At 46.5% G+C, this 26200-nt stretch overlaps 1 protein-coding gene across 1 annotated transcript in view; it reads right to left on the bottom strand.

Annotated features, from left to right (window-relative positions):
• SLC34A1 (solute carrier family 34 member 1) overlaps positions 1 to 25028 on the bottom strand; it is a 146860-nt gene extending 121832 nt beyond the window's left edge. The window contains exons 1-5 of the mRNA XM_063446157.1: positions 24580 to 25028; positions 3893 to 4154; positions 3490 to 3685; positions 3365 to 3401; positions 2055 to 2223 (exon numbers count right to left, since the gene is read on the bottom strand). Coding sequence (XP_063302227.1) covers positions 2055 to 2223; positions 3365 to 3401; positions 3490 to 3685; positions 3893 to 4154; positions 24580 to 25028 — 1113 coding nt within the window. The remainder of the gene's footprint in view (positions 1 to 2054; positions 2224 to 3364; positions 3402 to 3489; positions 3686 to 3892; positions 4155 to 24579) is intronic.
• Between the last annotated feature and the right edge of the window lie 1172 nt (positions 25029 to 26200).

Consider the following 26200-nt stretch of genomic DNA (forward strand, 5'->3'; position numbering starts at 1 on the left):
TTTGATAGGATGACATGAAACAGTGGTTGTTTGGCCAATGTGTAAGTATATGGTGTTGTATCCCTGTCAGATATAATTTGATGGTGTTGTAAGATAATTTTAACTTAAGATGGCAAAAAGAAGTGAAAGCTACAGTAGTTTCCATTGAATATTTATTGGCATCCTGAAAGTCTAACAAAAATCTGTTATAAACACAGAATGCACTGTCATATGATTTTCTAGTATTGTCAGACAAAGCCAATTGCAAAAGGAGCCTGCCATGAGTTAACAGATTTCCAAATCCAGTGTCATGTCCTGCCATGACGGAGCCGGGGTAGCAACCAAGGCTGCCGTCAGTAAAGCTTTGTGGAATTCCTGAAATTGAGAGAGATAAATGATCAGTTGCTACATTCTGAATGCTATGAATATGGACACTGTGACGAAACCAACCTCGCCACTGGGCATTGGAGAAGCCTGTTTGCCTGCCTCCTACCTGCTGACTATGGCCCTTTGAAAATTGGTAAGTTTAGAGAACTATATTTGGGCATATTGTATTTTATTGTGCGACTGCTGGCCCTTTAAGCACAGTGAATGGTATTTTATTGTACTGCTGCTGGCCCTTTAAGAACTGTCTGGGGACATATTGAGACTTTGGGTAACAATACCCTTTAAGACTATGGCCCCTGAAAAGTATGAACTTTTATTGTGTGTGTGTATGGCCCTTTAAGAACCGTCTGGGGACATCTTGTAACTTTGGTGAACAATGTCCCTTTAAGACTATGTCCCCAGACCTGTAAAATAACTTGTTCCTGGCTTTCTCCCACTTGGTTCAGTAAATAGGGCTTACTGAACCAAGTACCACACAGGCGGACCACCCAGAAGTTAAAGTGTGCAGGCAATTTACCTCCCAGGCTGTGAGGTTACTGCAGGTTAATTGCACGTGGCGGCGGCCATCTTTGTTCAGTCGAATGCGGTCAGCGGTGTATGCTAAAGATTCTGTGGAACTAAAATCGGCTACACATTTTACCGAACGCCGCTGACCCTTACCTTCTTCCATACTGAACTTGCAGCTCCAGAGACTAAGTCCCGTTCGAAATGGGACATAGTCATTTTTTCGCATGAAATTGACCGGCCACACAGCCCAATTCTATGGAACTGTTTTGGGCAGGAAAATGTGCTTGCGGTCGGTCATAAAGGGACCTCCAGCTAACTTTTGATCCACTGGGGGGATTTGGCTGATTTTTGGAAGGGTGTATGTTTAAAGTGTGCTGATTCCAAATATGTGGTTTTAAAGTTATAGCACATGTATAAAAACTGTATTTTCCCTGGCTGTAATAATTATGTTAACTGGTTATCTGAGGGGAGGGAACTTGTGGGTTGTAACCGTTATGCTATTGGCTGTTTTACCCCGCCCCTGTGGGCGGTCTTTTATGTGTAAGATGGAAATAAAAGCAGACTGGGTGTGCTAGCACCTGAGATCATCTTGTACCTTCATGAAGTTTCGGCTCATGTTTGGGGGATTGGAGAACTACACTCTGGGGATTGCTATAATCACTATACTCCCCAGGGTATAATCGCTGAGCTCTGCTAAGAGCTTGTTCCTGTTCCTGCTCTCTGGAATTCGGAGAGGTCCATCTACTGGAAGCTAGACCCTGGTCTTGGGTCCAGAGTGGGTAGCGTGGCGAGACCCCAACCAAGCTGCGGCGGTTCGTGGGAGTCTACAGTGGTTATGGTGTCTGGTGGAGTGCTTGGAGACCTCGGAAAGCACTAGGAGCATCCGTCAGCGGAGGGTACCCGGTCGGGGTGCCAGCGGTTCCGTTACAGACACATACCAAGAAAAAATTATAGTTAGCAGCCAGCCAAGTCAATTTCCTCAGAAAGCTCATGATGATCAGAGATTTAGAACGACCCTTGTTAATTATATGGCAGATGGCTAAGTTGTCCGAAAACCATCTCACCACCTGACCTGACCATGCTGCTCCCCACGCCACTGCAGCAGCTACAAAAGGATAGAGCTCGAACAGGGCAGAAGTGGTAGAAAAAACTTGTACATTGTGCACTTCAGTAAGACAAACCTCCCATAGCCTATTATCACCAAAAATAGCAGCAAAGTCTGAGGTGGCAGCCGTGCCTGTAAAATTAGTAAGGGAATCAGATGTAAGTAAAGGGATAAATGAGAAATTCCTGCCACATGCGTAAATCCGAGGTAGCCGGAACATCCAATGAAATACAGGAAATATCAGACTGAAAGAGGGGAAACAGATTGAGGAGTCTAGATATAAAAGCCCGGCCCTGCGAAATAATTATCGTGGCAAAGTTGAGGGAGCCTAGTAGAGACTGTAATTCTTGATGATTACAAGATGCCAGAGTAAGATCGATGCTGGATAGAATGTGGTCGATCTTTTCTCTAGTCAATCTAGCCTGATACCCAGGAAATGTATCAACGTGTCGGGTCCTTCTGACTTTTTAGGAGAGATGGAGACCCCCAGGTATTGGAAAAGCAGGATCGTGGCTCTCAGACTACTGGGTGGAAATAAGTTAATCTCAATAGTCAAGAAGTCATAAATAGTGAATAACTTTGGGGCATCTACAGATGTTGAGCAGTAGCCAGCACAAGGTCTCAGCAAAGACCCCTACCACTTAACACAGTGTAGATGACACAAAGAAGGATGGATTGGGAGGAGCTTGAAGGCTTAATGATGTCAGTCTTGCTGAGCCATGCCCCCATCCCTGCAGTGAGACTAGCATCAATGATGTTATCTATGGTGGCATATTGAAGGGAGAATTCCTATGAAGGAATGAGAGAGCTCAGACTAGGGGTCATGGAAGAATGGGGAGCAGAGAGGCCGACAATCAACCTTTGCTTGGCTGAATTTTTACCAGAGATCACCCCTAGAGGGTTAGTTCTCCATACTGAGAAAGGTGGGGAACTAAACGGCCCTAGTAGGAAACCTTGATCCAATTCAATCTGTAAGAGAGCATTAACAGCTATTGGTTTTGTCAAGGGCGGACAGCAGGTTCTTGCATTCTACAATACCGGATAGCGTGTAAATGATTCCCGTATGGAACCCTTCCGTGAACCCAGCCACCAATTATGCAATAATTCGGCGAAACAAGTCACATTGATTGAAGCCATGTAGAGTTTCGGGAGCAATTTATTGGGACACATTGTCTTGGCATGTGCCCTAAACACCCTTGAAAAAGGCAGCCAGTTGGTGCCAAAACGTTGAGGGTATTGGGGACCTGTGTTTCTGCCAGTTTAGCCTTTTGAGAGGTTTGGTAAATTATTACTGTTTTAGTTTTATGCCTTTATATTGTCACATTGTATTTTTGCTGTATGCAATTTATGCCTATTATTGGTTCATTAAATATTTGCATAACTTACATTGGTGGTTCAAGTGTGCATTCTCTTTTTGGTAACCCTAAAACAAAGAGAACACACATGTAACAACCGGCAAGCACTAAATCCACAGGAACCTGCATTAAAGTTATTGCAAATCTGGGATTTACCCAGAAAAACAATATTACACCCAAGCTTGTCCTTGATCACCTTCACGGGTTTAGCTGAGGAGGTTGGGATAGGGAAGGATGAAGAGAAAATATCACAAGCTAGAGACCTGAGACCTGCAAAGTTCCTGCAAAACAGCTCCGTGTCCAACTGGCTCCAGTCCGTCTGGAAATTGAACTGAGCCAGAGCTGCAGATGCCTTTGCGGAGAACGATATATGGTAATGATAAAATTATGTACCTCCATACTTATGCCCCAGGTCCACCACCTTGTGTAAATACAGATCAAATTCCTCTCTGCACTCAGGATACACCAAGCACACCACGTCCCAATAAATACCGAAGCCCAGGATGAACTCAGGAATTGACAACTTCCTATTCAACCTGGGGTACCTAGCCTTCAGTACAACAGAGACATCGCCATAAGAATAAGTCTTGTTCTCAAGAATATCTTGGGAGGCAATCAGCAGCGAAACTAGATTGACATCCTTGCCCTCCAAGATATCCTTCTTATTATTAGCTGGCACCATGTGTGCTGGGTTGATAATGTTTGGGTTCTTTAGTGGACCAATGAATTTACCAGTTAGGGTGCCAGCAAGACCAGTAGGTTCTGGAGTAACTAATCCATATGGTGCCTCTGGCTTATCACTAGCATCCAAACGGTCCAGCCTATCGGTAATCCATCCCAATGAGGACAAGGCGATAGGACGGCCTGGAGGTCGGATGACTGGGCACCACTGGGGCCCTTGCCAGCCCCGGTGTTATCCGTGTTGGTGTTGAGCCATATAAAGTTAAGCCTTTCTGGCAATGACAGTGTAGGGTATGTTCCTACGCCTTAATTCGGCCGTGATCCTAGGTATGGTCCAAGACCTGAGAGAAGATGTGCTGGCGTTGTCCCCTCTGTGAGATGGGGCGACAGACCTTGCAGGAGTGCTGGGAATTGACATATCCTCAATGGCTGTATATACAATGGTGTATATATGGGTATAAAGTGTGTGAAGTGTTTCTATGTTAGTGCATGGTCTGTAGTGTGTGTATATGGGTTTAGAGTGTGTATAGTGTGTTTTTCTGTTAGTGCAGGGGCTGTGGTGTGTGCATATGGGTTTAGAATGTGTATAGTGTGTTTGTGTGTTAGTGCAAGGGCTGTAGTGTGTTTATATGGATATAAAGTATCCATGCCCCCCCTATCCCTCCTGACACATACACACAGACACACACACACATACACCCCTCGACATACACACACATACACCCCTCGACATACACACACATACAGACAGATACACACATATATACACACAGACAGACACACACACAGACACATACAGAGACACAGCCATATACAGAGACATATACACATACAGAGACACAGACACATACATACGGGGCCCCATGGATTGTGTGTACGCCACTGCCTACATAGACACACACACATACAGAGACACACACAGATACATACAGATACACACACAAATACAGAGAGACACAGACACACATACATAGACACACACACATACATACAGGGCCCCATGGTTTGTGTGTACGACACTGCATACATAGACACACACACACATATAGAGACACACACACGTACATACAGAGTCACACACAAATACATACAGAGTCACACACAAATACATACAGAGAGACACACAAATACATACAGACACACATACAGAGACACAGACACATACACATGCATGCATAGACACACACAGAGAGACACAGACACACATACAGAGAGACACAGACACACGTACATACAGAGACACACACAAATACATACAGAGAGACACACAAATACATACAGACACACATACAGAGACACAGACACACACAAACATAGACACAGACACACATACAGAGATACACAGACACACATACAGAGAGACACAGACACACATACAGAGAGACACAGACACACGTACATACAGAGACACAGACAGACACACATACAGAGAGACACAGACAGACACACATACAGAGACACACACACATGCATACATAGACACACACAGAGAGACACAGACACACATACAGAGAGACACAGACACACGTACATACAGAGACACACACAAATACATACAGAGAGACACACAAATACATACAGACACACAGAGACACAGACACACACAAACATAGACACAGACACACATACAGAGATACACAGACACACATACAGAGATACACAGACACACATACAGAGAGACACAGACACACATACAGAGAGACACAGACACACGTACATACAGAGACACAGACAGACACACATACAGAGAGACACAGACAGACACACATACAGAGACACACACACATGCATACATAGACACACACAGAGAGACACAGACACACATACAGAGAGACACAGACACACGTACATACAGAGACACACACAAATACATACAGAGAGACACACAAATACATACAGACACACAGAGACACAGACACACACAAACATAGACACAGACACACATACAGAGATACACAGACACACATACAGAGAGACACAGACACACATACAGAGAGACACAGACACACGTACATACAGAGACACAGACAGACACACATACAGAGAGACACAGACACACACACACACACAGACACAGACACACACACACATACAGAAACACACAGACACATACACATACACACATATCGAAAATGTTTCCTACCTTGTGACTTTCCCTGGGGTCCAGTGGGGGCTCAGCCTGATGGGAGTCAGAGTTCCCACTCTGACTCCCTCCTCCTCCTCCTTCCTCCCATTCGGGCTCTTAGTATGCTGGGAGGAGTGACCGGGGAATCACTTCCTCCCAGCTCTGATGTCATTACAGGGGGCCCGGTCGCGCTGTTAAAGCGCCCAGCACAGACCGGGCCCCCTCACATTCCATGTGAGGCATATGGGGGCAGAGAGAGCCTACAGATCAGGGAAGTAAGGCATATGTGGGGCAGAGAGAGCCTACAGATCAGGGAAGTGAGGCATGGGGGGGGGGGAAATAGCCTACAGATCATCAAAGTGAGGCATGGGGGGGCAGAGATAGCCTACAGATCAGGGAAGTGAGGCATGGGGGGGGGCGGAGATAGCCTATAGATCAGGTGAGGGATGGGGGGGGGGGGGGGAGACAGCCTATAGATCAGAAATGAGAAGGAAGGAGCAGAAAGGAGAAGGAATAGAAATGAGCAGAAAGGGGCAGCAAGGATCTGGAAGGGACAGCAAGGACCACAACAGGTAAAGAAGAAGGAGCACAAAGGAACACAAATGAGCAGGAAGGGACAGCAAGGAGCACAGGGGTCAACAAGGAGAGGGAAGGGTCAACAAGGAGAAGGAAGGGTCTGCAAGGAGCAGGAAGGGTCAACAAGAAGCAGGAAGGGTCAGCAAAGAGCTGGAAGGTAAAGCAGCACAAAGGTAAAGTAGAAGGAGCAGGAAGGGACAGAAGGAGCACAAAGATGAAGTAGGCGAAGGAACAGAAATGAGCAGGAAGGGTCTACAAGGAGAAGGAAGGGGCAGCAAGGAGTAGGAAGGGTCTGCAAGGAGAAGGAATGGTCTGCAAAGAGCAGAAAGGGACAGAAGGAGCACAAAGGTAAAGGAGCAGAAAGAATCAGAAGGAGCACAAAGGTAAAGTAGGAGAAGGAGCAGAAAAGGGTAGCAAGGAGCAGAAAGGGACAGCAAGGAGCACAAAGGTAAAATAGGAGAAGGAGCAGAAAGGGTCTGCAAGGAGCAGAAAGATCAGAGAGAGACAGGAGCAGAAGGGGGAGCACAATAGGCAGAAAGTAGCAGAAAGGTAAAGGAGCAGAAGGAGAGAAGACAGTGTCAGAAGAAAAAGAAGACTGTGTCAAATGAAGGAGAAGAAAAGGAGATTGGAGCAGGAAGGACAAGTGAAGTGAACCCTCCACTTTATTCTGGACACCACATCATAAGGCTTTGGTACCTGGGCCTGGCAGGGAAACCTTCTCATCTCCCCAGGTAAAAAAATATCAGTGTTAATGTGTTCACTTTTATTTACTGAGTGTCAGGAAGCACAGAGGGCCGCTGGGGAGGGGTGTCGCTGATTGGCTAGAGCGATCAGCTGGCACTCTAAGCCAATCAGTAGCTCCCCATTCATAAAAAGTAAAACATTTTTATGAACCGGGAACTAGCGATTGGCTTAGAGCGTCAACTGACCACTCTAGCCAATCTGGCTGACGTCAATCTGCACTTTCTGACACTCCGCTTCAGAAGCCGAATACCACCGAGCGACTTGGAAATCTGGAGCTGGAGGAAGCCTTTGGTGTTAAACCATTTGAAAGTGGTTTAACCCCTTAAAGGAAAGATAGCACCCAGGGGCTTAATGGCATCATAGCATTTTTATTTAGATGAAGTTGTTATGGTGACCAGAATGTTCCTTTAATTTGCTTAAAGGAACACTATAGTGTCAGGAATACAAACATGTATTCCTGACACCATAGTTGTGAAAATGCTATTCACCCTGGCTTTATGTGATAATGACTATGCTCCTCCCCTTCACTACACTGTCAAAAAGGGACCAAGCATGGATGTCATTACAATTATGCCCCCACTCCCCCCCCCCCCCCCTGGAAAAATTCTTGCGGACGCCCATGCGAGGGTTACCATGGCAACGCTCTGATAATATTGAACAGACAGATAGACTGCCTGCCCTGCATGCACGGAGCGTTTAGCTCTGTGTGCACTCTTCCTTCCACCGGCCCGTGAGGGGACAGAACTCCCTCTTAGGGCCGGTGCTGCCCTGCATAGGCCGGCAGGCGAGATCCCTTGATCTCTCCTGCTGGCCTCGGCCCATGGCCATCGCGGTCCACCGGGCCCGTCAGGGCCTGCTTCACACTGACGGCTTACCCTCCCCATCTTGATCAAGTTGATAAAAAGGAATTGCCAATTTTGCATTTTTAGTGCCAATTTCATCCACCTGGACGACACTGATTGACTTATTGACTTATATTCCATACAATAAATGTGGCCACAATGGGGGAGACCCTTGAGCACTGAGAAGAGCCAAAATATATATCATTCTGTTTCTAAATGCTTTAAAAATATCCAGCGACGCTCTAGCACAGATAATCTGTGCTAGGAACCAGAAAGTGCCCTCTAGTGGCTGTCTAGTAGACAGCCACTAGAGGTGGAGTTAACCCTGCAAGGTAATTATTGCAGTTTATAAAAAAACTGCAATAATTACACTTGCAGGGTTAAGAGTAGTGGGAGTTGGCACCCAGACCACTTCAATGAGCAGAAGTGGTCTGGGTGCCTGGAGTGTCCCTTTAATGACTTTCTTTTGTATTATTTGTGTATCATGGTATTGGTTATTGTATTTTATGTGATAAAGATTGTTTTTTGTATATAATTATATAGTTTGATGTATAGCTTTTTGCTTATATCTATAGGAAACATTAACACTACAGTGAGCTACAATAATTATATTGATCATTGGCAGAACTACCGCCAGTGCAGCCGGTGCCTGCAGGCTTTTGGGGCCCATCGGGGCAAACCTGATAGACTGGCTGGTCTGTTCAGGGGCCTGCAATACAATTTTAAAACTACACACAAAAAAACTACGTTCACAAAAACACATGCTTACAATAAAACACACAATAAAACACACAAAAACTGCCAAAAAATAAACCCCTGCAAGGATGATCAAATGGTGGATTCCAAGCTGGCAATGCATCTTTGGAAGATGTATGACAGATGAAAATCTAACTCTTGAACACCTTTGCCTTGGGCCCTCACTATATTAATTCCGCGACTGATATTGCTTTTTGTATTACAATGGCCATAATCATCCACATGTTGAATTTCTATATTTATGTGGATATTCTCACTGGAGAGGGCCAAGATATGTTTCACTCCATGTACAGAGTAAAATAACAAAATAAAAATACAGGCAAAATTATACATTTTAAATATAAGATGCTTTTGTGCAAATTTTGGGCCATTTATTCATATCAGCAAAATTCCTGGACTGTGAACAAGTCTGCCAGGAATAACAGGGAGATTCAATTTGTCTGACCTTACCTCCCACACATACTTCTATCTTAATCACTTGCTATTTCAACAGAATGAGCATGCTTGCTGACCTCCCTTGTAAGTGACTAAAAGTCACCCACTACACGCATGATAAAATCTAATTGATGGTTCCGTTCTTGGAAAGAAAAAAAAAATCAATGTTATGGTTTCTGTATGTGTAACTTAAGAGCTTACTTTAAATATATTGCACTCTGCTCTCACTGACCTGCCTCCTTTTGGTCACATTCCGAATATTAGCGGAGACTGTTGTAACTAAATTAGCATCTAAGGGAAATAATTAAATATATATATATATATATATTTAATAATGTCAGAGATATTGTGGGATTGAAATCAAATGTATACTGTAAAGTCGCTTCAGGGTCAATAAGAGTTAAAATACAGTAACTCTTAGTTTCAGACCAATCAAGGGTATACAGTGCCAAAATATCGTTTTTAAAAATATATATTATTATAAATTATTAATTCACTTTTGATAATTTTAATTAAATATTATTTTTAGTATTTAATACCCAATAAATATTTTCACAACACAGACCGACAGATAGCTAGATAGCAGCTAGATAGCCAGCCAGCCAGCCAGACAGACAGACAGACAGATAGACAGACAGACAGACAGATAGATAGATAGATAGATAGATAAGCAATTTCGGAGTGGAGTGTTGCTTACTTATCAATTCTATTCCTTCAGGGTTTTCTCACTTTAAAGACTCACAAAGTTTTAAAGAATCACAATGTTATTAGAGAATTGTCAGTAATTAAACGCGATTTTAAACTTAAAAGGACACTCTAGGCCCCTAAAGCACTTTAGCTTTTTATTTTGCAAAAAGTACAGATTTCAATAGAAACTGACACTTTTATAAAATAAAATGGTTAGACCCCCTTGGCTTTCATGCAGACCACAGGTCCCGTTACTTCCTGGTTTGGTTAGCTAAGTGGAGCTCAGCTTAGCAATTTCTCAGATCAACTGCCTTGCAAAGACTTCACATTGAGCTGCATTGGGAAATCTGTGATTGGACAGCCACAGAAAGTCTGAACAGGGTTAGAAGGGAGGGCTTGCAAAGAGGCAGCAGACAAGAGAACTGCAGAGTTTGGTAGCTGTTTGTAGATTTACCCTTATTGGAAAAAAAAAAGCATAATTAAATGCACGTAAAAAACGTAAGTTTTAGTTTGGGGTATATCTACTAAACAGTGATTTTTATCTATTTTGTTTTTGGGCAATGGAGTGTCTTTTTAAGGCAAAATAGCTGAATCGGAAAATCATGTAAATTTATTTCCAGTTTGGTTATTTTGATCAAAAATTTACTTTGAATTCTCCCAGTTTATTTGGTGATATTGTGCAAACAGTCAGCCTGTTAAAACATGTTACTTAGAATATTAGGTCACCAATTTTGAGATACATTTAAATCACAGAAATAAACAGAAAAAGAAGAGAATAGGAGAAAGCAGAGAGAGAGGAAGAATGGAAATAAGCTGAAGGAAGAGGCCCAAAGGCCAGAAATTATAAGTTGGTACACAACAACTAAACTTATCTGGAGTCGGGAATTGTAATGTCGTTCCACAGGGCCGAAACTTTTCGATAAAAAGTGGCCATTAGCTCATACATCTATCCAGTCAATAACAGATGAAGAAACACATTAAATATGCTTTTTAAAAAAAATATGTTGCATTTTTTTTTTTACTTTACTATATCCTATAATTGACATATTTTTTATTGAAATATACCCAAGGAAATTATATTTTTGGCCAAATTAGCCAAGCTGGAATAAAAATAGAGCTGTAGAATATTTACTGTTTCTCTTTTTAACCCTAAAAGTATAATCCCACTATCAATTGTTCTCAAGTTAACATGGGGCATGCACTACAGGCTTTATTTTTGGAAATACACCCAGGAATTGTAAATTTAAGACTAATAAAAACTGAGATAGAACAAAGCTATCTGGAGAAATCTTCCAGTTGCAACATATTGGCCTAAAATATGCTTTTCACTGGTGATTTCCTGAAAATGTACCGTTTAATGAGCTACAGTGTTAGTTTAGTGAGCATATCCGATGTATGTTATGGTGACGTGTAATCAGAACACAGAATTTTACATATATTTTACAGAAGAGCACTCATGATTCTAATTTTACACAGATGTTTTTTGATTTCAGAATCATGGGATTTAGGAAAAGAGTCACTGCATGTACGCTACCCTCTCATTTAGCAATATACAGGGTTATTATGGGAACATTCCAAGGAATGTCAGAAAAGGTCAAATGCATATTTTAAACATTTCCTCTTGTACATATTTCCTTTTGTACATTCTCTCTCAAATTATATGTACACTTTAATGATGGAAAATCTGTCCATTAGTATTTTATACCAAACATTCTGGGGATGAATTATACGTTAAGAATTCTACAATAAAGCAACTTACAAATATTTTACAGATTTGACAAAAAAAAGGGAAATTGTGGTCCAGACTGTGTGAAAAAAAATGTTTCCCTCTATTTTGGCAACAAATTAGCAGTCAATTGTTCGGTACATGTCCTCATTGAATGCCCACTTCTAGTACTTTAGAACACGTCTTAGAACATGACACTTTTTATGAATAACCCCCAAATGTACTTGACAGGTGCATAGTCGTACCCTTGGGAATTAAGAATAAAACCCGCCATACATACCCAATAATGCACGGACACCAATATGTTGGGTAAAATTCTGTCCACAGCTTTTAATATAATATAATATAAATTTTAATACAAAAAGTAATTGCCAAACAAACCCTATGACACAGCATATAACAAACCCCCCACAACATTACAATGACCCATACAATTAACATAACACCATAACAATATAACAACATAATGAAATAATAATGATAACATCATGAAATATAATAAAGTGCAAACCAATTTTTCCGAATTATCTAATGTTGGGGTGTACCCAGATACCACTATATCTCCAGGTTGTGAACCACTCGCCAGCTCGAAACCTACCATACCAACTTGCCCGAATAAGCAAATGTGGGGGTGTACCGAGATATGCCTACACCCCCAGGTTCTGAGCCACAGGCAAGCTCGAAACCTACCATACCAACTGATTCCTCTTCTGCGACTGTCACTAGTCTAATAATATCCTTACCTTTTGTGTCATTTGACACCACTCCCTCTAGCATGTAAGCTCATTGAGCAACTTGTCTGGTTACAATGACATGTCTGTTCGTCCACCCATTGTAAAGCGCTGCGGAAATTGACGGCGCTCTATAAATATCATAAAAATAATAATAATAATACCAACTTGCCCGAATGAGCAAATGTAGGGGTGTACCAAGATATGCGTACACCCCTAGGTCCTGATCCACAGGCCAGCTCGAAACCTACCACACCAACTTTTAAATCACATACCAACTTTTAAAACACATCATTTATTCAATCCCTAATAACAACCTGTAGCAGACTCATGCCCTTTTTTGGTTGTCACTACCCCCCTTGTTCGTTTCCCAAATGGATGGTGTTAACTACAAATTAAGTGATTAACTCAAGTGCTTTCCCTGGGTGGCCACCATTTGTCTCCAAAACACAGACAGCGGTACATGGTCGTCGAATGCCCTGAACTATTTTAGGCCATGAACGCGGGCAGAGTTCATACCGCTGCCCGTCCTACTTCCTGACCAACTAGACAAACGACGTCCGGGAGATATGAACTGTAAAATATGTTTTAGGGGTGTTTTATGTATGTTTCATACAGTTTCCCTTAACTGAGAGATAATTGAGTTACTCAGTTTTGACTAATCTCTCAAACAATGGGAACCCTGGGAGGGGCTTGTGTACTTTTTGAATGGAGACCCCCATCCTGGGGGTCTGTGCAAAAAAGGCTGAGTTTGTGTGGAATAAAGCAGTTGTACTCCCAGATGCGCCAGTGGTGGAACTGGTCTTACCCCGCTTGAAGAACATGCTTAGTCTGTGGGCTCCCTACAGCCAGGACACTTGTGCTTGAACTTACATCTGGTGCCCCACTTGCATTGTCTTTTATTTATAACAGAACAACGGGGAGCAAAAAAACGGTGCCTTCTCGACAATTACAATCGCAAGGATGTAAAAAAAGCCTGTAACCAATTACCAAAAGACTGTTCTCATTCCTCACTTCCTTTGCATCTTTCTTATCCTCTTCCTTCAGGCCAATTAATTATTCTACTTATTTGACCAAAACTCCCCCTTCTAAATTTTTTTCTTACATCTTCCATTTTAAAAGGACTAACGGAACCCCCTGAAAGGGAAACATAAGCATTCTGTCTGGCCACACCAATAATGCAACCAGACAGTTCAGTTCTAATTACCCACCTCAGAAGTGACCTACACACCCGATGCTGTCACCGCGTCACCCCCAACACTCGCTTCAATCTCCGGAAACACAGTAGCATTGCCCCCAACCTTGTGACCCTGTGTGTGGTATCCAAACTTGCACAAAGCCTGACCTGTTTCCTGTCATTGTACCCCACGAATTTAGAAAAGATTTTAAACATAGTGAATTCCCACCATGTAGTGCAGCATTCAACTCACTAACCGAACCCCCAGTTGCTGAAAACTGTGGGGCCCCTATGACCCACTCTGTCCTCCGTTCCCAACCCCTCCCGCTCCCGGGATGCCAGAACTCGCCTGTCACTCCAGCTGCCAAAGCAGTGATGTCCTGGAGCCATGCTGTGATGCTTTTGCTGCCAAGGCCACTCAGGCCTGTACTTTCTGGCATCCTTAGATCTGCTGTAATCAGTGGTGTCAGCTGGGCTAAGTGAGCTGCCATCCCATTCCCAAGTGCGGCCCACCTGCCCAGCTACCTGTCTAGGGGATCTATATATATAAGAAGAGTATAGTGAGTGTAATGTACTGTATGAAGAGGATACTAAGTGACATTGTAATGTACTGTATGGAGACGATACTGAGTGTAATATACTATATGAAAAGGATAGTGAGTGTAATGTTCTGTATAAAGAGGATACTAAGTGACAGTGTAATGTACTGTATGAAGAGGGCAGTGAGTATAATGTTCTGTATGAAGAGGATACTGAGTGTAATGTAATCTATAAATGTACTGTAACCAGTCACTGGAACTACTGTATTTTGACCACAGGTATAGTCACGCAGTCATGTCCTTCTTTTCTTTTAGTTTAGGGAAACTCTCTTCTTTTACATCGACACTTTCATACATTCATACAGCAATGTATCTGCCTCTTAATGCCTTATTATATTGTATGAAATAAATCCAACTTGCCTATGAGCAGCCAGGTTTCGCTCACAACATTTAGCCAAAGGAGTCATCTGTATAACTGGAATCCATCTACGAGATGGTCTTCAGCCTTTATTTTTATATACGTCTCTAAATAACGTGTTCTAGTTTCTGTTTAAACACCTGCCAAATCATATGCTCACAGACTTCAAACACAGTCACATATTCCAAGAGTTTTACATTGAGGCATTCTTTGGCAAATCCTCCAGTATATAGACGTTACTGTTTATACGTGGCTGTATTTGCAGCTTAGATTGTCCACAGAAGAATGGCTGGCTTGTTATCCATATATTTATTTTTTAAGTGAGGTTTTTTTTTTTTTTTACAAATAACAGATGTGTCAGCATGTTTGCGTTAAACACATGAACTACTCCGTAATGACACAACATGTCACTTGGTGCTGGAAAAAGATTGACTTCTTAAGTAAATATCAGCAGAGGTCATTGTGGGTGCTTCTAGAATAATCAGCATACATATAGAATACAGAGTGCAATGCTGTATTTGGGCTGGATACTGAGCCCGGTGAGGTGTATAAGGAATATTAATATCACATCATACTATCAGGGTGACCAGAAACACCATATTTTCTGGGACTCCTATTATATATAAATACATGATTGTATTCCTAAATACATGATTGTATTCATGATAGTGCTTCTTTAAGCAAGAGTATGTGAAGAGTAGTTAGGGTTGCCACCTTATTGTGATTAACACTGTAAGTCCCGTGTGATGGATCCAGGAGCTGGTTCACTTAAAAAAGGCTTTGTTGAAATTCAGGATGAAAACATGGAATTTGTATATATGGTGTGTATACCTTTGGAATTTGGAATTCATTGGATTTTATTGATTTTTAACCATTTTTATGAAATACAGTCATTTTCATTATATTTCCACCTTATAAGTAATATATCTCCGTACTTCTAAGTACACCACTTGGTATATACTCTGTCCACTTAAAGATCATAAATTTAAAGACACACACACCATATATTATTGTGTCATTACGCATCAGTGTTACACTGATTCATTACATCACAGGAAACAGTTTCCTATACTGGAAGGTGATTTTAATTTCCTGTTTGCTAAAAGTATAGTATTTGGCGTGCACCTAATTTTATCTCGTTTGAGACAGATTTAAAGGTATACACACCATATATACAAATTCCATGTTTTCATCCTGAATTTCAACAAAGCCTTTTTTAAGTGAACCAGCTCCTGGATCCATCACACGGGACTTACAGTGTTAATCACAATACTTCGCATTTCAGACAGTTTTAGGTGAAATTTCTGTCAATATCCAGTTTTTGAGCCCTTCACTTTAAGTCAGACTCCCTCATCCCTGTGTGTTGCATTAGGCATACCAGACCCATTTGACTCAGGGTTGCCACCTTACTTGGAAAAAAATATCAGCCTTAATCATTTGTATAATTAATTAGTTATGCGTGACATCACATGATGTAAATCACAAGGAGTGACATCAAAGAAAATTCTGTAAAATCATTCACCAACAAACTACTCACAGTTTGATTCTGCTGTATAGATGGATTGCTCCCAGTGTCTTCCTGTCTCCCAGTGTCTCAGTCTCGCAAGTCACCCAGTGTCTCAGTGTCCCTATGTATCACAGTGTCAGTGCCCCCATGTCACCCAGTCCCCTAGTCTCTCATGACATGGGGACACTGAGAGATCCGGGGACACTGGGAGACATGGGGACACTGGGAGACATGGGGACACTGAGACATTTAGGGAAACTGGAAGAAATGGGGACAATGAGACACTAGGGACACAGACACTGGGAGACATGGGGACACTGAAACATTTAGGGACACTAAGACACTAGGGACACAGAGACATGGGAACACAGACACTGGGAGACTAGGGGACACTGGGAGACTAGGGGACACTAGGAGACAGGCACTCGGGGACACTCGGAGACATGGGGACAGTTGTGGACATAGACATGGGGACACTGGGACACACACTAGGTACACTGAGAGACATAGGAGACGGACACTGGGAGACTTGGGGACACTGAGACACAATTGACACTTGCTGGTGGGCATGGGGACACTGGGAGACATGGGGACATAGTGTCTCCGTGTCCCAATGTCTCAGTGTCTCCCAATGTCCCTATGTCTTACAGCGCTCCCATGTGTCTCAGCATCCCCATGTGTCTCAGTGTCCCCTAGTGTCTCAGTGTCTCCATGTTTTCCAGCATCCCCAAGTGTCTCAGTGTTCCCAGGTCTCCCAGTGTCTGTGTCCCCATGGTCCCCTAGTGTCTTTGTCTCCTAGTGTCTCAGTGTTCGGTGCTGGTATTGTAATCTCCATTTATTTAGAGAAAAATACCTGCATTTGTATTGCCATTATTTATGCAATACCGGCACGGCCAGGCAGCCTCAAATTCCGGCTGTGCCAGTAAAATACCAGTCAGGTGGCAAAACTTTTTTTTTTTTTTTTTTTTTTTAAATGGGCCTATTCCATGGGCCTGGGCCTGGAGCTGCAGCTCCATCAGCCCCTATGTTAATCCGGCACTGGTAAGAGCCCCTAGGGTATGAAATACTGTATGAGAATCATTATGGTATAATACTTCATATAATTAGAGCACGAATAGAGCAGTGCTTGCAAGTTGTTTCCTTGGAGCAAGACTTACTTGAGCATAATATGGACAAACAAGCACAACCGCAACCCCACTTAATAATTTGAAAAAAGCCCCAAACTTATGATGACTCCCTCAAAATATGATTTGAGATTTTTGACGGAACCCCTAGTCACTCATGCACATACCAGGAACAACCCCGCACCTCACTCCCAAAAAGGGCATAATCACTGTGGCCCATATGCCTAAACCTTCATGTTTTCTTCACAAAGACAGTGTCCCAAACCCCTGGATCTCACCACCTACCCCTCCACAACAAACCACTGAGAAGATTCCAAAGAGGCGCAAAGACTATAACAGGACTTACATACAAACCATATGGAACTCAGGCCTGGCTGTGACTAGTCTCCATATTCAGCCAACTTCCAACTCTGTTTCTCCTCACTTCCTAACCAGCCATGCAGGGGCGGGCTGGGAAGGGGGGCAGGGAGGCAATTGCCCCCCAGGCCGCCCTAAACCCAGGGGCCAGGGCTGCCCACATCCAGCAAAAAAGGAAAATCTGAATCCCCTGCCTCTGGCTGAGGACTCAGATTTTTCAACTTACCTCACTCTTCCTGTAGCCTACAGTCAGTGGAGTCGGCCGGCCTCTCCTGATGATGTCAGGAGGAGGGGGCGTGACTTTCACTGCTCTTCTCACAGGACCGCTGGGGAGTCTGGGAGAAGAGCAGAGGCCGGCCGACTCCACTAACTGCAGGCTCCAGACTTCACTGACTGTTGCTGTATGCTGGCTGCTGCCCACCCCTCCCTGGCTTAAGGTAAGACTCAGGGAGGGGGAAATACACTTTAGTTTTTTTTTTTATTCCCCTCCTCAGCACTGCCCCCCTTACCCTCTCCTTAGCCCTACCTCCCCCCTCCTCAGCCCTACCTCCCCCTCCTCAGCGCCTGTCCCCTCCTCAGCCCTGCCCCCTCTCTTCCCCCCTCCTCAGCCCTGCCCCCCCTCCTCATCCCCTGCCCCCTCCTCAGCCCCTGCCCCGTCCTCAGCCCTGCCCCCTCTCTTCCCCCCTCCTCAGCCCTGCCCCCTCCTCAGTGCCTGTCCCCTCCTCAGCCCTGCTCCCTCTCTTCCCCCCTCCTCAGCCCTGCCCCCCCTCCTCAGCCTGTGCCCCCTCCTCAGCCCCTGCCCCCTCCTCAGCCCTGCCCCCTCTCTCCCCCCCTCCTCAGCCCTGCCCCCCCTCCTCAGCCCCTGTCCCCTCCTCAGCCCTGCCCCTTCTCTTCCCCCTCCACAGCCCTGCCCCCTCTCTTCCCCCCTCCTCAGCCCTGCCCCCCCTCCTCAGCCCCTGTCCCCTCCTCGCCCATGTCCCCTCCTCAGCCCCTGTCCCCTCCTCAGACCTGCCCCCCTCCTCAGCCCCTGTCCCCCTCCTCAGCCCCTGCCCCCCTCCTCAGCCCCTACCCCCTCCTCAATCCCTGTCCCCCTCCTCAGCCATCCCCTGTCCCTTAGTCAGGCTCTGGTCCCTTAGTAAGGCTCTGTACCACCCTTTCCATGCTCCTTTTTCCCCCTCTCAGCTCCTGCCCCCTTTCTCAGCCCCATGCCTCCCACTACAGCCCCATAACATCCCCACTACAGCTCCTCTTCCCCCAATTGCAACCCATATCATCCACTCCACAACCCCTTTCCCAAATTGTAGCCATCAACCTACTTAAGCACCTATCCCCCCTACATTTCCTAAACCCCCCAATTACAGTTTATACCCTCCACTACAGCCCCTGTCCCCCCACTACACTACTCAGCCACTGTCTACTGGTTTTAAAAGTGTAAATTTTGGGTGTATGTGTGTGTCAGTATGTCTGTGTGTGTGTGTGCGCCAGTATGTCTGTGTGTGCGTGCAAGTATGTCTCTGTGTGTGCCAGTTTGTGTGTGTGTATGTCAACCAGTATGCCTGTGTGTGTGTGTGTCAGTATGTCTGTCTGTCAGTATGCCTGTAACAGTGTGTCTTTCTGTGTGTGTCTGTGTGCCTGTCAGTGAGTGTGTGCGTGTGCCTGTCAGTGAGTTTGTGTTTTTTAGTGTGCGCCAAATCAGCAAGTGTGTGTGTGCTTGTCATTGAGTGTCTGTTTAGGTGACTGCTCCCCCCGCTCCCCCTTTCAATCACATGGGAAAGGTGTTTTTACTCTCCTCTTGGTGCAATGGGCCACTTGACTGGATTTGCCCCCCAGGCCAAAGGCTGCCAGCCCTCCCCTGCAGCCATGAGAGCGCTCTTTGGAGGGGAGACAGAAGATTATGAGGAACTATCGCTCCTGGTGAGTAAAGAGCAGTGCCTTCTTTTCAGTCCACATGAGCTGGTCAAAGCCCTTTCGTCATGGAACTCTTTTAGGCATGAACATTGCTAGCGACTGGTCAAATCATTACCACGGTGGCAGTTCCCCAATTCTGCATGGATCCAAGTGCTATTTTGCCAGCTTGAATCAGAGCTATCCGAGGATATATAATATGTGGGATTCCTGTGGGTTTTTACTATGTTTTTGGATGGATATTATGTGTTGTACCCTCTGTATCCAGGAGATAATTAGTTTAACACAATTAAACTAATTTAGGCACCAGGTCCGTGTATAAATGACCGTGTTAGTGACAATAAAACCAGCTCTTCTCCCAGCATTAAGTCTCGACTAAGTTATGGGTTGGGGGAAGGCTATAATACTGCTATACACTACAGCTATTGTACGGAGTTATAATCACTGGTTACTGTGCTGAATGATACTTTTGAAGGGAAAGGGTAGCCTTGGCAGTGACACTCGGGTCCCCTAACAAGTGGTCCACCACAAGATTTAAAGCAAGCAGAGACTTTACACAATGTCTGAGGTGGAGATGCATGACAGAAATAACCAGTTCTGAGCTAATGTAGAGAGGGCGCTGGTGCAAAAACATTTGATGGGTCTCCCTCTAGCGCAAAGGTGGCCAAAAGGAAGATCCCCATCTGTGGTAGATCCCAATCTGAATGCAGGGGGTGTATGTGTATAATGTTGTTTTTTAAATGCATGTGTGCTTTTTGTGTGTAGTATTGGTGTTTGAATTAAAAGAACATCATAGTGTTAGGAAAACAAAGCTGTACTCCTAACAATATAGTGTCCCTCTGCCCCAGCACCCCCTTCCCCATGGCAATGAAAGGGTTAAAACCCCTTTAACTCCTTAAGGACACATGACATGTGTGAGATGTCATGATTCCCTTTTATTCCGGAAGTTTGGTCCTTAAGGGGTTAAAACACTTACCCGATGCCAGCGCTGGCTCTGCCTTCACCTCTTCTGATGTCACAGCGAGGGAGAATCTAATGCGCATGCGCAGAAAGCGCTGTGCGGGCATTAGGACTTCCCCATGGGAAAGCAAGTGATGGTTTTTAAATGTGTTTATACATTTGTGTGTAGTATTGGTGATTGAATCAATGGGTATGTTTGTATCCACATATGCAAATACACTGCCACAAACATACATACTTACACAGACATACATATACATTAACACACAGATACATACATATAAACACATTGAAACATACATACACATTCAAATGCACACTGACATATATGCACACAATGACACACATAGATACACACACTGACACATACATACACACTGAAAGACACATAGAGACACACACTGACACCAACAAACACACATAGACACACTGACACAGATTGATACACAGACCTATAACAGTCAACTTTTTCATATATATGCCACCCTTCAGTTAAAGGACCACTATAGTGCCAGGAAAACATACTCGTTTTCCTGGCACTATAGTGCCCTGCGGGAGCCCCCTCCTCCTTAGGACCCCCCTCCCACCGGGCTCTAGGGGGTGAAAGGGGTTAAACTTACCTCTTTCTCCAGCGCCGGGCGGGGAGCTCTCCTCCTCCTCTCCTCCCTCTTCTTCAGTCACCGGCTGAATGCGCATGCGCGGCAAGAGCCACGTGCGCATTCAGCCAGTCTTTTCCTATGGACGATGGCGTCTTCTCACTGTGAAAATCACAGTGAGAAGCGCGGCAGCGCCTCTAGCGGCTGTCAATGAGACAGCCACTAGAGGCTGGATTAACCCATAGGTAAGCATAGCAGTTTCTCTGAAACTGCTATGTTTACAGAAAAAAGGGTTAATCCTAGCTGGACCAGGCACCCAGACCACTTCATTAAGCTGAAGTGGTCTGGGTGCCTATAGTGGTCCTTTAACATACCTTTTATGTGTGATTTTTGCCATAATTACAAAAACACCAGGCATTTTACGCTTATTGATTTACATGCATAGGATGCATGGGAAGACCCTATTAAAGGTCAACTGTCACCTCAAAATAACCCAGAAAGACACCTCCCTGGACTGACAAGGAAGGGGGGACATGACTGCGGCTAGGATAAGGAGTCTTAAAGGAAGAGCAGATGGGAGGGGGATATATGGATACATAGTTGCTAAGATGGAAGACAGTTATAAGGACAGTGAGGGGAGGGGACTTACCAGTCAGCTCTTGGAAGTGCAGGGATCCTGACTTTCAGATTTTCAGATTTGCATCTGTCTTTCTTTGCTGACCCCTTTAAAAAAAAAAAAAAAAAAAAAATATTATAGACATTATTCTTAAAAAGTTTTATACTTACCTGTTCCTGAATTTTGAGAGTGATGGACGTTTCCCAGGAATCGTTGGTGGCCCTGTTGCAGGCTTACCGGGCTGCACATGGTGCAGGCTCGTTAGCAGAGGTGTTGGCCGGCATGGATGGCGTCCCCGGTGAAGAGGCTCGACCTGTGGAAGGTGGGCGGCGGGCCAGGCGTTCAAGGCCGCCGTCGCGACTGTCTCCCAGCCCGGTGAGAGGAGGTCGTGAAGGCCGAAGAAGCCGGCGAGCTGGAGTGGCTGGTAATGTGGAGCCGAGCCTGGTGTCGTCCCCCCGAGCGATCCGGTCCCAGGTGAGAGCTGCGGCTGCGTCCGGCAGCCATTTCCAAGATGGCGATTCGGCGGGAAGATCCAGGAGCCCTCCACCTTCTCTTCCGGCGCGGCCGGAAGTGACGTCACGACGCCGGTCGCGCACGGCCGGCGCGCCGGATATGACGACAGCAGCCGGCGACGGGCAAAACCCGGAAGTGGGTGCCCGCGCCGGAAATAGGACGCCGGGCGCCCGGAGACCACAAGCGCCGGCGGAAGAAGGCAGCAATAGGGGTGCTGTGAGCCGGACAGCAGCCCCAAGGAGATGGGAGTCCCCAGGACCGGCCGGTTCATGGGGTGCCGCGGATCAGGCGGCAGCCCCAAGGTTGCAGTACTGCCAGGATGCCGGCGGTCGGGAGGCCGTGTCGGCTGCAGCCCCTCTGGGAGCTGGGAGGCTCCAGGGGGAGTCCGGTGAGGAGGAGGAGTCTGAGGAAGAGCGAGAAGGTGATGGAGGACGGCCCCTGCGCCTCCCCTCATTTGGTGAGTCAGCATGCGCAGGCGCCTGGGGTGCTGCAGGGGGTTCAGGTCAGGATAGCGAGGTGTTGCGCCTGCTGAGGATGTTAGTGGAGGGGCAAGCCAGGGGTACTGGTCTAGGGGCTCAGGGTCCCGGTAGTGCGGATAGTTTGAGGGGTCATGGGGTTGGGGTTGGTTCCTTTCTCCCAGGGTGTGAACTGGCTCCCCTAGGTTTACATGTGCCAGCGGAGGTGCAAGAGAAGATTATTCGTGGTGAGTATGTGGATCTCCTTTCTCTCGTTCCGCCAGACAAGGAGTCCGTGGACAGACCGCGACGTGGCGAACAATTAGAGGGAGAAAAGGGTAAGGCTATCCCGCGTACGTTCGGTAATTGGCTGCAAGGATTTAATATCTTTGCCAGCGTACTAGTGCGCCGTTTCCCTGAGAGGGCCCCCTCTTTATTTGGTTATTTGGACTTAATTTGGGGCGCCTACAAGGTTTATGGAGGGCAATGCTGGTTCAAATACGACCAGCTATTCCGCCAGAAGATGGCGGCGTGTCCGGGTATGGGTTTTGGGGTGCAGGACGGCAGCCTGTGGCTGCTACTTATGACCCCGTGTAGACCCTCTCCCTTTTCGGGGGCGGCCGGCGTCCCCACGGGTACGTCGGCAGGTCAGAGGAAGGGAGTCTGTTGGCTCTTCAACGAGAGCCACTGTAAGTGGTTTAGCTCCTGCAGATTCCGGCACGAGTGTGCCCACTGTGGGGGAGCCCACCCGGCTCTCCGTTGTTTTAAGAAGGGCAGACCATCTGCCTCCAAGGGCTCTGGTAGGGACGACGTTCCTCGCAGAGAGGACTCCAGTGAGCGTGGAAAAGATGCGTCCATGGCTCGTCCAGTATCCTAAGAGGGACGTTGCTAGCCTCTTGTTCGACGGTTTCACAACGGGTTTCTGGATTCCCTTTGTGCTGTCGGACGAGGGCCAGTTCGCGGACAATCTTCGGTCCACGCGGGGAAAAGAGGCTTTGTTACAGGAAAAGTTGGAGGCGGAGATTCAACGGGGCCGCATGGCCGGCCCCTTTGATTCCCCCCCATTCCACAACCTGAGGGTGTCTCCGCTGGGTCTGGTACCCAAAAAGGATCCGGGAGTTTTTCGATTGATTCACCATCTCTCGTACCCTTCGGGGTCGTCGGTCAATGATGACATTGACAGGGATGCGTGCAGGGTACGTTATGCGTCCTTCGACTCGGCATTGCTCCTCCTGCGGCGGGCCGGTCGTGGGGCGTTATTAGCAAAATCGGACATTGAATCGGCCTTTCGTTTGTTGCCGGTTCATCCGGATTGCTTTCACTTGTTGGGGTGTTTCGCTAACGGTTGCTTCTATTATGATATGTGTATGCCCATGGGCTGCGCTATCTCTTGTTATCATTTCGAACTGTTTTCTTCTTTTTTGGAGTGGGTCACGTCCAGAGTTGCGGGTTTGTGTTCGTTGACACATTACCTGGATGATTTTTTGTTTGTTGGTCCGTCGGGTTCCCAGGATTGTACAGCGTTGCTTCAGGCATTCCGGCGGGTGGCGTCTGAGTTCGGGGTTCCTGTGTCCGAACAAAAAACGGTTGGCCCGGTGTTGGTCCTTTCATTCTTGGGTATCGAAATCGATACCGAGAGCATGGTTTTCCGGCTTCCGGAAGAGAAGTTGGAGGGGTTGCTGCGGTTGGTGGACTTAGTCAAAGGTTCCAAGAAGGTTCAGTTGCGTCAGATGCAGGGCCTGTTGGGGCACTTGGTTTTTGCATGTCGGGTGTTACCGATGGGTCGGGCATTTTGTCGTAGATTGTCCTTGTCCACGGTGGGGGTGAAGGAACCTTTCCATTACATTCGGATCACGAGGCGCCTTCGGGCGGATCTGGCAGTGTGGAGCTCCTTCCTCAGACGTTACAACGGGCACTCTTGCTGGTTGAGGGAGGCCACCACCAATGCTGCCTTGGATCTGTTTACCGATGCCTCGGGGTCCGTTGGTTTTGGAGCGTATTTTCGGGGTCAGTGGTGCGCGGGGGAGTGGCCGGAGGAATGGCAGGCTTCCCCATTTCGAAGGAATTTGACTTTTTTGGAACTGTTTCCGATAGTGGTCGCGCTGGAACTGTGGGGTGAGGAGCTGAGAAATCACACGGTGGTCTTTCACACGGACAACATGAGTGGGGTCCATGTGATTGCACGATCGTCCTCCTCGTCCCCACCAGTTTTGGCTCTTCTCCATCACCTCGTGCTCCTTAGTCTTCAGTTTAATGTTTGGGTGCGGGCGCAACATGTCCCGGGTGTGCAAAATGTGGTGGCTGATGCATTGTCTCGCTTGCAGTGGGAACGGTTTCGCGAGGCAGCGCCGGAGGCGCGGCGGACCGGTCTGCAGTGTCCGGACTCCTTATGGAAGCTCGATTTCGAGGCCTGATGGGCTTGGTATCGGACTCCTTGGCGGAGGCTTCCTGGAAGGCATACCGGGCAGTGTGGAAACAGTGGCTGTCGGCAGCACGGGACGGGGATGTATCCACGGAAATGGGACGTACGGAGGCGACTCTTGTGTTGCTGGATGACTTGGTCAGGAGAGGTAGGTCTTGCGCAGTAGCGGAGAAGGCGCTGGCTGCCCTGTCTTTCTTGTTTCGATTTATGGGCTGGCGGGATGTTACTAAGGAATTTGGGATCCAGAGGGTGGTGAAGGGGTGGCGACTGCGGCGTCGCCCGGATCGTCGTCGTCCGATTTCGGTGGAAATGTTGCGGCGGATTCTTTTAGTCTTGCCGCGGGTCTGTGGCTCGGATTATGTTTCGAAGTTGTTTCGCGTAGCCTTCTCGGTCTGCTTTTTTGGAGCCTTTCGCATCGGCGAGTTGGTAGCCCCGAGCAAGGGGAAGGCCTCGCCGTTGGCATTGTCGGATGTGCGGTGGTCTACTTCCTCCGTAGACATTTTTGTGCGGCGCTCTAAGACGGACCAGGCGGCCCGGGGTGCCTGGGTTCGTTTAGGGGCCACGAGGGATGTCGTCTGTCCTGTCGGGGCTTTTCACGATTTTCTGGAGGTGCGCCCGGAGCGGGGAGGCCCTTTGTTGGCTCACGCGGATGGGTCTCCCCTAACACGCTATCAGTTCTCGGCAATGCTGAAGAGAGCATTGGCCGCGGGTGGTATGGAAAGTCAAGGGTTTTCGGCCCATTCCTTTCGGATTGGGGCGGCTACCCAGGCAAGTGTTTTGGGTTACTCGGCTGCGGGCATTAAACGCATTGGAAGATGGGAGTCGGGGCGTTTTAAGTCTTATGTCCGACCTCATATGCTGTAACCCTCTTCTCGTTGTAGGTGGGCGGCCCCGGTACGTGTGGATACTAGGGCATTCCTACGTGTACTGGGCAGCTAGGCGAGCTGAAGACCGGGCCTATGGACGAAATTTGGG

This window comes from Pelobates fuscus, chromosome 3, assembly GCF_036172605.1.
Source record: "Pelobates fuscus isolate aPelFus1 chromosome 3, aPelFus1.pri, whole genome shotgun sequence".
Lineage (NCBI taxonomy): Eukaryota > Metazoa > Chordata > Amphibia > Anura > Pelobatidae > Pelobates > Pelobates fuscus.